The 11,089-nt window shown below is 38.0% G+C and overlaps 1 protein-coding gene across 6 annotated transcripts in view; it reads right to left on the reverse strand.

Annotated features, from left to right (window-relative positions):
* Window positions 1–1,505: 1,505 nt before the first annotated feature.
* The window catches only part of NEK10 (NIMA related kinase 10), a 283,289-nt gene continuing 273,705 nt past the window's right edge, over window positions 1,506–11,089 (reverse strand). For all 6 annotated transcript variants that reach the window (XM_042235756.2, XM_042235752.2, XM_060402044.1 and 3 more), the window contains one exon: window positions 1,506–6,030. In XM_042235756.2, coding sequence (XP_042091690.1) covers window positions 5,982–6,030 — 49 coding nt within the window. In that variant the 3' untranslated portion in view covers window positions 1,506–5,981. The remainder of the gene's footprint in view (window positions 6,031–11,089) is intronic.

An 11,089-nucleotide genomic window follows, 5' to 3' on the forward strand; every position in this document is an offset into this window, starting at 1 on the left:
GCTAGTAATCTGTGGGTTTTAATTATTTATTTACTTTCCCTCCCTGTTATGTTGCCCTCTGTGCTTCCAAGGCTCGCCACAGACTCGGCAGTGAGAGTGTTTCCTGATGTTTGGAAACTTCTCTCTTTTTAAGACTCCCTTCCCAGGATGGAGCTCCCTCCCTACCTCTTTTGTCTCATTTTTTGTCTTTTGTATTTTTTCCTTCCTGTTTTCGAAGACAATGAGCTGCTTTTCTGGGTGCCTGATGTCCTCTGCCGGCATTCAGAAGTTGTCTTGTGGAATTTACTCAGCGTTTAAATGTTCTTTTGATGAATTTGTGGGGGAGAAAGTGGTCTCCCGTCCTATTCCTCTGCCATCTTAGGACCGCCCCCTTGCACTGCCTTTCTAACAAGGGAGACAATGCATGTGATTTTGACTTTTACCCTAAGGCAAATTGTGAAACTAACCCATTGCAAACCGTAAGACAAAGCTCCTATGATTTCTCTTTTCACTCATATTTCGTCTCATCATAGGACCCCAGGTCTAGTCTTAGACCTTGACTAACCTGAAGGACGATTAGAATTAAAAGACTGTCTGTCTTTTACATATGTATGGAAGAAACCAGAATGTGTGGGAATCCAGAAGAAAATAAAAAACTAATGATGGGAAAAAAGGAAAATCAATCAAAAACAGGAATTGGCTATTTTGGACACAGAGCTTCCTGGCCCTTCTGTCAACTGCTCACCACCTGGTGACTACCTGCTGAGTGACAACAGCCACTGGGGAGTCACTAGCCTTCAACTCACCCTCTGGCTTCTCAAAGCAGTTGGTAGTGGGGGATCATCCCACCTCATCGAAAGAGTCATCTTTCCTCTATGGCAAGTTGGGATTTCACTTCTGAGTACTTGCATTTATTCAGCCCCTCACTGTTAATGTTGGGTTCATCTATCCTTTCTGTATATAAAGTATCCCTGAACCAGCTCTATTTCCTTCAGAATTCATGAGGTAAACACAGAGAACATGGAGGGCAAGGAAAGCTAAAATGTAATGCCATCTATAAGCCTTATGATTCTTTTTCAGAATCCGGACTCAACTGATGCTTGAAATGTAGAACTTAATCATGGGTTAAGAATATTTTTTGAGACATTAGTATGACTTAAAGGTACTAAGGTCATAAAGCATTTTTTCCCTCTTGGTTTGTTATTTCCAGTTTGAACCTCTTTCTACTTGTTTGCAAAATCATCAGCTAATTTTTCATTGGTGAGTTCACCAGATTAATTCCAAGCATCCATTCAGGCTTGTTGATTACCTACCAAAATTGCAGTAACTTTCTATAAAGACAAAACTTCATCTTTGCTTAAGATGGGCTACTTTCAAATGTTAACATTTAAAGAATCACATATTTGCTATAATATACTTTCTCTATAATACACTTTTGCTACCTCTGGGTACAGTGCAAAACTTCATACTGTAGAATGAAGAAAAGGAAGCTTTTCACATTTAGAGAAATAATATTCAGCTTTCAATTGAGAGTAGAGTTCATTTACTTTTAGCATAAAGCAATACACTGCATTTAAAAACTTTCACATTACTAGTTAATTGCTATATATGTATAGTAAAAAAAAAAAAACTAGCATACCTCACATACCAAGAATGCTGTATGATTTTAGGACATGTGATCTTCACCTGTAAAGACAATTATCGCTCATAGTCCCTGAGGGCATGTAAATTTGCAATATCCACCAGTCACCCAGTCAAGAGTCATAAAACATTTCCTGTCCCCCTTGCAAATTTCAAAACATCACGGCAGGATTGTGATTAAACATAATAATCATATTTACATCATGCAGTTTAACTGTAGTGACACACATAAGAATTTCTTTATCACAAAGTTGTTCCCCTGAGACATTTGTGTCCTTCTATCAATATAGAAAACAGCATTCAAAGGTAAGCACATTGTTAGCAGCACATTTCAATTGGAAAAATAATCCATCCAAAACTATGTAAATTTCTGTCAAAGCATAGAATCTAAAAATATCATAAAGTCATATGTAAACTACACTTGCTATCCCATTTAGTTGTGAACATGAAGAATTTCATGTTTGGATGGAATTGCATTCAAAGAGCCAGGTTGGCAAACAGAAGTATTGGGCTTTTCTTGCTTGGGAGCCCTTTGTAGTTGTGTCTCCCATGTGCTGAGAAGCTGAGTCAGTGCTGATGCCCATGCTTATCTCTCCAGTTGATTTCTGTGCTCATGAATACACACCATAAGCAAAGTAAAGGCAAAAACAATAAAAGTAGCTTAATTTTTTTCCCCCTGCCTTCATACAGAAGCCTAAGCCATTTCAAAAGTAACCCAGCATACTTGATATGCATGGTTCCTCACCATTTCAAACAGAGTCATAGCAATAAATATATTTTTCAATTCTGCGTATCAAAAAAATGATGTGGATTCTATGCATACTGATACTGATGAAATTCACTAAACAATATTGTCACCATCACACATCTTAAATGTGAGTGGTAATTAATTGATGATATTGCTGGAATTGTGCATAATTAACAAGTCCTATTTAGTTTTTGAACATCAAAATTCAAGTATTTATATTTAATAAGTCATAGGTGATATTTCTAGGAAGACTTTAACTCCAATTCAGTTCCAACATTTGGGTAAAATTCATAACAATGTTTCTTAATTAATTCTGCTTTAGGATGCCAAAACAGATACACACACATCACCCCCGAACCAGATATATGTCCACACAAAACTCAGCAGCATTTTCCCAGAAGTTTTATGAAATGCATCCACGAGCTGTGGGTCTAGTGTCCATTTCATTATCCTCTGAAGAGCTCTAATTAAATATCACACATCGAAAAGAAGACAAAGTTAGCAAATAGCAAGCACATATGCCTCCTACAGCCACTTCCCTGAGAAGGAAATATTCTGCTTTTAAAAATGAAATGACAATTTCCAGTACACATATTCAGGTAGACCTGGTGGATCAACACATAATGAACTGAAGCATTTGCATATAAAAATGACCTGAAAAAACTGATTCATATTGTCTCATACAAATATTCAGTGAATATTAGATGAACTCACAGGGATTTCATTATATAACATATCATTTAAAAATTATATAAAAGGAAGAGAAAAATGTAAATGTAATCAGGAAAAGATTGAGACCTATTAAGTTCAAGTAACAATCTCTTTTCACTAAAAGACAGTTTAGATAGTCAAAACAGAAGGATGCTTCTTGTTTTTATTGGGAAAGGTCCTTCTTTGCTAACCTTACTGCTGAGATATGGCCCCCTGCACAAAATGCTTCCTTCACAACTGTCTAACCTTTTAAAGTCTTGGTCTTGCACTGGGCGATTTCTGAGTCAGTGACTGTGGTAGTTTAAGAATATACTATTTTGGCAAAAGAATGCATCTATCAGCTTAGAGTTGATGGGCCTAACACTGCTGTTGAAAAAGGCATTCATTTGCTTATTTTTGTTCATTCTCACTAACTTCTAGCATAATAAATGCCATTTTTATGGTCTAGAGGAGTTAGTATGATAGGAAGAATATTTTGCTCCCTTTCTGGTCAGTAATATCAACTATATGCATTTAAAAACATCTTCAAATAAACAACTTCTCTTCTCTTACCAAGGTGTGACCTCTGAATACTAATCTTTTCTACACCTTTGTAGAAGGACTTTACAATTCAAACTTTCACCCTACATCTTGGTTTATCTCTAGGTACTGACTTCTGTCACAATGAAAATTTATTCTCCTCTAGGCCTGTGCCTCTTGTACAACAAAGGCATGTGCCCATTCCATACATGAAGAAAGAGATAAAAAATAATTGTGCAGGTTCAAATGAAGCTGGAATAGAAATGCAATTTGTTTCTGGTTTAAATCAACACTATCATAATCTTTTGATTTCATATGTAAATTTCACATGTGGATTAATTTGATTGAAAGCTAAAACTGAAATTTCTTACTGCTGTATTCTCACTTATTACTGTTAATTACAGTGTCTTTGAAATTATGAATTTGGCTTAAAGAAAAGGATCATTGGCAATTTTCAAAGGCACTAGTTAAAGAGAACTGGATATAATTTAAGAACTAAATACACTAATTATAAAAATAATATGGATTCACATTAAGAGATTTCCCCATATCTTTCCCTATTTCTTTCCCCAAAAGATATTTGTGTTTCAACCACTGTACTAAATTTTATTTGATCATACTAAAAATATATCAATGTAAATAAGATAGAAAGGAAAGTGAAGTTGCTCTATCATGTCCAACTCTTTGCGACCCCATGGACTGTAGCCCACCAGGCTCCTCCGTCCATGGGATTTTCCAGGCAAGAGTACTGGAGTGGGTTGCCATTTCCTACTCCAGGGTATCTTCCTGATCAAGGGATTGAACCCAGATCTCCCGCATTGCAGGCAGACTCTACCCTCTATGCCATCAGGGAAGCTAGAATTTAGGAGTAAACAAAAAGCATAATTCCAGCTTTAGATGACTAATTATTTAGATTTAAAACATTCCTTGAAGAGCTTCTTTTGTGGTCCAGTGGTTAAGAGACCACGTTGCAATGCAGGGGATACTGATTGGATTCCTAGTCCAAGAAGATCACGGAGCAACTAAGCCCAGGTACCACAACTCCTGAGTCTACACTATAGAGCCAGTGAGCTGAAACTACTGAAGCTCCCGTGCCCTAGAGCCCGTGCCCTGCAACAAGAGAAGCCACTGCAATGAAAAGCCTGTGCGCCACTACTAGAGAGTAGTCCCTACTTGCTGCAACTAGAGAAAGACTGAATGCAGCAATGAAGGCCCAGGACAGACAGAAAAACTAAACAAATCGATTAACTTAAAAACATTCTTTAAATAGTTAGAAGCATAGTCTGACTTGATGATAATTTGTTGACATTACACCAGTTATAAGAAGTCAATAGAAGAGACTTTTTAGCCCAATAAGAATCTATGAGAATTTTCCCCATAAATTATCCCCACACAGGAATGGGACACTGTTTTGGCATTCTGAGTTCTCTTTTCTAGAGACATCTCAATGAATAAAAAAGAAATGTATATTTTATTATATAACATATTTTCATTTCAAATTCTCAAACAATAAAAAGTTAAAAGCAATATAGGTAATTTTAGCTAGAGACTTAGAATATGGAATATTACATCTCTTTCATAGATGCTATGACTCTTCAAAGTGCTCTAAAGACACTATGAGTGTGATTAGCAGCAAAGCATTAGCCTAATCTAAACCTCCGTCTTACCCCTACACACACACACACACACACACACACACATACACATACTGTACATCCATACATCCTACTGGTCTAACTTAAATCTGACAATCTGACAGGTATTCCCAGAGGCTGTGCAAGGTCACAAATACTGTCCACACTATATCATGGTTCAAGATCACTAGCACCCACATGGTTAAGGGAAAAGCAATCCTTTCAGTAAAACAAACAAATAAAACTACACAATATTTCAATCACATATTCTGAATTTCTTTTACAATTAAAAAATTGATGGATACAGTGAATTACCCAATATTACTGTTCTGAGTTCTATAATTGTCTTTATCTAAAACTATCTTTTATACATAGAAAGCTAGGTGCCTTTAAACAGTTTTAGCAATTCTAAGTAAAAAGTATTTCTTTGAAAAATATGTCATTTTTTTGTTTTGTTTTTAACTTGGAGGAAAGCCAAGGAGCGACTTTTTTTCTCATAGATGAATACTCCAGCAGTTTCTCCCAGGAGTACACTGGAAGCCCCACTATCCTGTATCTGTGTATCCCAAGGATGCAGCCTCAAGCACTGGATCTCCAGAAAGAGGTCCCGCAGGCACTGTGGCATATTGATCTTTTCTCTTCCATACTCTTGGAGTATCACCCAATCCTTGGGCATCTTTCCAGTAGAGGTTTCAGTCCAGAACTTGACCTTCACTGGGAAAACCAGGTCCATTTAAAGTGCAATACTTTCATCTTTTGGTTGGATAATTCTTGGTCCTCCATGGATAGGAGTGATACCTAGAACATTCAGAAGTAGAAAGATTTTCTCTACAATCTCAAATATTTTACTTCACACATTCAATTTCAAAAGCAGTAGCTCAGGTATACAAGTAAATAAATGAATAAAATGGTGATTCTAAGCATAAAGTGGGGAGATTTTTAGAAACCTGCCTTTTGCTTAAGTTCAGTGCTGACACTGTCTTTCTCAAATTATAAGCTTAATAGTAACTAATAACTCTATAGTGGAAAAATTAAAGCCTATCCAAAGTAGCTTGTACATTTAATGCCTATTTTAAAGCAAAGCAAGTTGGATCAATAATTTCCTTTTACCACAACACATATTTCATTGTTAAAAAATAAAATATTAATGTGTGCTGTGCTGCGTTGGGCTCAGCCACTCAGTCATGTCCAAACATTTGTAACCCCATGGACTGCAGCCTGCCAGGCCCTGAATGATATGCTCATTCTCTATTCACTCACAAAACTGAACAGTTTTACTCTCATAACAACAGTGATATAATTAACACAAGCTAGGTGGTATCATTCTGGTGAGAAAGCTAAATATTAATGTGTATAAAATACATTTTTGTACAATATATTATGCAAAGATGGGCACAATAAAGGACAGAAATGGTATGGATCTAACAGATGCAGAAGATATTAAGAACAGTTGACAAGAAAACATGGAAGACCTATACCAAAAAAAGATCTTAATGACCCAGATAATCAAGATAGTGTGACCACTCACCTAGAGCCAGACAACCTGGAGTGTGAAGTCGAGTGTGCCTTAGGAAGCATTACTATGAACAAAGCTAGTGGAGGTGATGGAATTCCAACTGAGCTATTTCAAATTTTAAAATATGATATTGTGAAAGTACTGCATTCAGTATGCCAGGAAATTTGGAAAACTCAGCAGTGGACATAGTACTGGAAAAGGGCAGTTTTCATTCCAATCCTAAAGAAGAGTAATGCCAAAGACTGTTCAAACTACCATACAATTGTTCTCATTTCACAATCTGGCAAGGTAGTGCTCAAAATCTTTCAAGCTAGGCTTCAACAGTACATGAAACCAACAATTTCCAGATGTTCAAGCTGGGTTTAGAAAAGGCAGAAAAAACAGAGATCAAATTGCCAACATCTGTTGGGTCATAGAAAAAGGAAAAGAATTCTAGAAAAACATCTACTTCTGCTTCATTGACTATGCTAAAGTCTTTGACTGTGTGGATCACATCAAACTGTGGAAAATTCTTAAAAGAGATGGGAATACCAGACCACTTTACTTGCCTCCTGAGAAACCTGTATGCAGGTCAAGAAGCAACAATTAGAACCAGATGTGGAACAACAGACTGGTTCAAAATTGGGAAAGGAATATATTAAGGCTGTATATTGTCACCCTGGTTATTTAACTTATATGCAGAGTACATGATGCAAAACGCTGGGCTGGATGAATCAGAAGCTGGAATCAAGATTGCTGAGAGGAATATCAATAACTTAAGATATGAAGATAACATGACCCCAGAGGCAGAAAGGGAAGAACTAGAGAGATGGGGAAAAATAGAAACAGTGACAGACTTTATTTTCTTGGACTCCAAAATCGCTGTGGACAGAGGGTATAGTCATGAAATTGAAAGATACTTGCTAAGAAGAAAAGCTATCACAAACCTAGACAATGTATTTAAAAGCAGAGACATCATTTTACTGACAAAGGTCTTTATAGTCAAAGCTATTATTTTTCCAGTAGTCATGTATGATTTAGACCATAAAGAAGGCCAAGTGCCAAAGAATTTATGCTTTCAAACTGTGGTACTGGAGAAGACTCTTGAGAACACCTTGGACAGGAAGGAGATCAAGCCAGTCAGTCCTAAAGGAAACCAACCCTGAATTGGAAGGACAGCTGCTGAAGCTGAAGCTCCAATACTTTGGCCACCTGATGCAAAGAGCCAACTCATTGGAAAAGACTCTGATACTGGGAAATATTGAAGGCAAGATGAGAAGGGGACAACAGCAGATGAGATGGTTGGATGGCACCGCCAATTCAATGGACATGAGTTTGAGCAAACTCCAGGAGATGGTGATGGACAGGGAAGCCTGGCGTGCTGCAGTCCATGAGGTCACAAAGCTTTGGGCACAACTGAGCAATTGAACAACAGAAATATATTTAATCATACAACCCTGCAAATGACCACAAACAGAGCCCTCCTAGGGCTTTCCTGAGTCTCCCTGGTGGCTCAAATGATAAAGAATCTGCCTGCAGTGCAGGAGACCGAGGTTCAATCCCTGGGTGGGAAGATGCCCTGGAGAAGGGAATGGCTACCCACTCCAGTATTCTTGCCTGGAGAATTCCATGGACACAGGAGACTGGTGGGCTACAGTCCATGGGGTTGAAATGAGTTGGATATGACTGAGCGACCAACACTTTTCACTTTCACTTTTCAAAGCTGGCCCAGGTTGTTTTGACCTTGTTTTATTTTCATTGCACTCTCAACTCAGTCTTACTTCCCCTCCCCAAATCCCTCATTTGTGTTAGGGCTCCCTGTGGCTGTTTCTGTTACCTCTTTCTTTAACTAATGCAGCATGCTGTGCCTGAGATATTCTTCCTACCCCCTGCCCAAGAAGCCTCACCATTATTTAAACACTTCTATGTATCTTCCCCAAAGAAAGCTAGTAGCTAGACAATGGCCTTCTGAGACTTTCAGCCTGAGAATGGCATCTTTCTAATTCTAACTAAACATGGACCCTGTAATCAAGCAGATACGTGCCACATCTTGGCTTAGTGCTTTAATTGCTGTCTTGATGCTTTGTAGACATGTGTATAGGTTTGACTGACAGTCTTAAGTTGTAAACTTGAATAATACAGGACCTACGTATGTAATTCTCTCTGCATGGCAATTAATCAAGATCACTTAATAATATTTTGCAATGGTGACCATGATGAAGATTAAGATGATGATAACAATAGCAGACCTGAGTAGATACTGGTGGAGTAGTTAAAACAATGTTTCATTTTTCAGACCACATTCTAAGGAAGGCTATCTTAACTTGTGTTCCAGGTAAAATTTGAAGAATCCTTAGGGTAAACAAGATAAACAAACTTCTTTCCTATAGCATATCTCAAAGTCTTCAATATAGTCATGTGTGTCAACATTCTCCCAAAATAGAAAAATGTACATTCAGGATTTCCCAAATATATTTGGTCATGAAACTTTATTTCTCAGGGAATATCTATTGTCATCTTTGATAATACTGCATGTTTACAAAACCTATTTGGGAAAGCAGACTCTACTGATTCTAAGCATTGATTCTAATTACCTCTACATGTTCTGTGATATTTAGCACCCACTACCCTTTGATAGTTGGTAAAGAATCCAAGACCCCAGTTCAATTCCTGGGTCAGGAAGATCCGCTAGAGAAGGGATAGGCTACCCACTCCAGTATTCTTGGGCTTCCCTTGTGGCTCAGCTGGTAAAGAATCTGCCTGCAATGGGGGAAACCTGGGTTGGATCCCTGGGTTGGGAAGATCCCCTGGAGAAGGGAAAGGCTACCCACTCCAGTATTCTGGCCTGGAGAATTCCACAGACTGTATAGTTCATGGGGTTGCAAAGAGTCAGACACGACTGAGCTACTTTCACTCTCACCCTTTGCTATGGGAAAATCATGACTGCCACAGCTAATTTGATTCATATTTTGAATTATGAGCATTTTCAGTTTATGAAGTGCTAGGTCTTTCCATGTGGAGCCTGACTTATTTCTTGGAAATTAATTGGGAATATCAGTAAACAAGTAATGGCGCTAAGCACAACTCAGGGTTATTTTTACTAGTAAAGCATGAAAACTCTTTCCCCCAATTATATATTCTATCACTGCTATTAGAAACTGAAAAGGGAGTATCATGATTATACAGATTTCTGAGTGGATGATTCATTTTAATTTGGAGCATTTTAAGAAAATTTGATGTCATTTCCATCATATATTGCTTTAACTTGATCGTTTAAGTACCTTTGTATTCTAGTCACAATTCCAAAAATAGCCATAAATAACTTTTCACCTTTGTTATCAGGTATCTTAATATCTGGACTCCCCTGGTAGCTCACCCGGTAAAGAATCTGCCTGCAATGCAGAAGACCCCAGTTTGATTCCTGAGTCAGGAAGATCCCCTGGAGAAGGGATACGATACCCACTCCCGTATTCTTGGGCTTCCCTAGTGGCTCAGATGGTAAAGAATTCACCTGCAGTGTAGGAGACCTGGGCGCAGTCCCTGGGTTGGGAAGATCCCCTGGAAGAGGGAGTTGAAATTCATGCCACTATTCTTGCCTGGAGAATCCCCATGGACAGAGAATCCTGGTGGGCTACAGTCCATGGGGTCTCAAAGAGTCGGAGACAAGTGAGTGACTAAATACAGCACAGCATCTTATTATCTATTTACCATAAGAAGAAAATCTACAATTTCTTTTAGTATAGGAATATGTCTTTAGAAGTAGAAGTAATGCTGATTTTTTTTTAAATTATTTGTTTATTAATTGACTGCGCTGGTCTTCGTTGCTATACACAGACTTTCTCTAGTTGCAGCGAGTGGGGGCTACTCTCTAGTTGTGGTGTGCAGTATTCTCATTGTGGTGGCTTCTCTGGTTTCAGAGCACAGGCTCCAGGGCACATGGGCTTCAGTAACTGTGGCAGGCAGGCTTAGTTGCCCTGTGGCATGAGGAGTCTTCCCAAACCAGGGACTGAACCTGGGTTCCCTGCATAGGTAGGCAGATTCTCAACCGCTGAATCACCAGGAAAGTCCCAATGTTTGATTTTTTTAAAAACTTAATAATAGTAGAATTGAAAAGCATAAAAATAAATTTTAAAATAAGACTGAAATTATTCTAAAAAAAGAAAAGAGCTCTTGTAAGAGCTTTCCTAAGTTCCTGACACACCTGGTTTTTCATTATAGTTGACTTCCTGAAAAATTTGAAGTGTTCATTGCCCATGATCCTGAGTCTTTGAGAAAATGTAGATTTTAAAAGTGATTAGTATAACTTTTGCCCCATTACAAGACAAGGGTACTTAAAATAATAAGCTGCCAAGCTTAAAGAAT

Source organism: Ovis aries, chromosome 19 (genome assembly GCF_016772045.2).
Source record: "Ovis aries strain OAR_USU_Benz2616 breed Rambouillet chromosome 19, ARS-UI_Ramb_v3.0, whole genome shotgun sequence".
In the NCBI taxonomy this organism is placed as follows: Eukaryota; Metazoa; Chordata; class Mammalia; order Artiodactyla; family Bovidae; genus Ovis; species Ovis aries.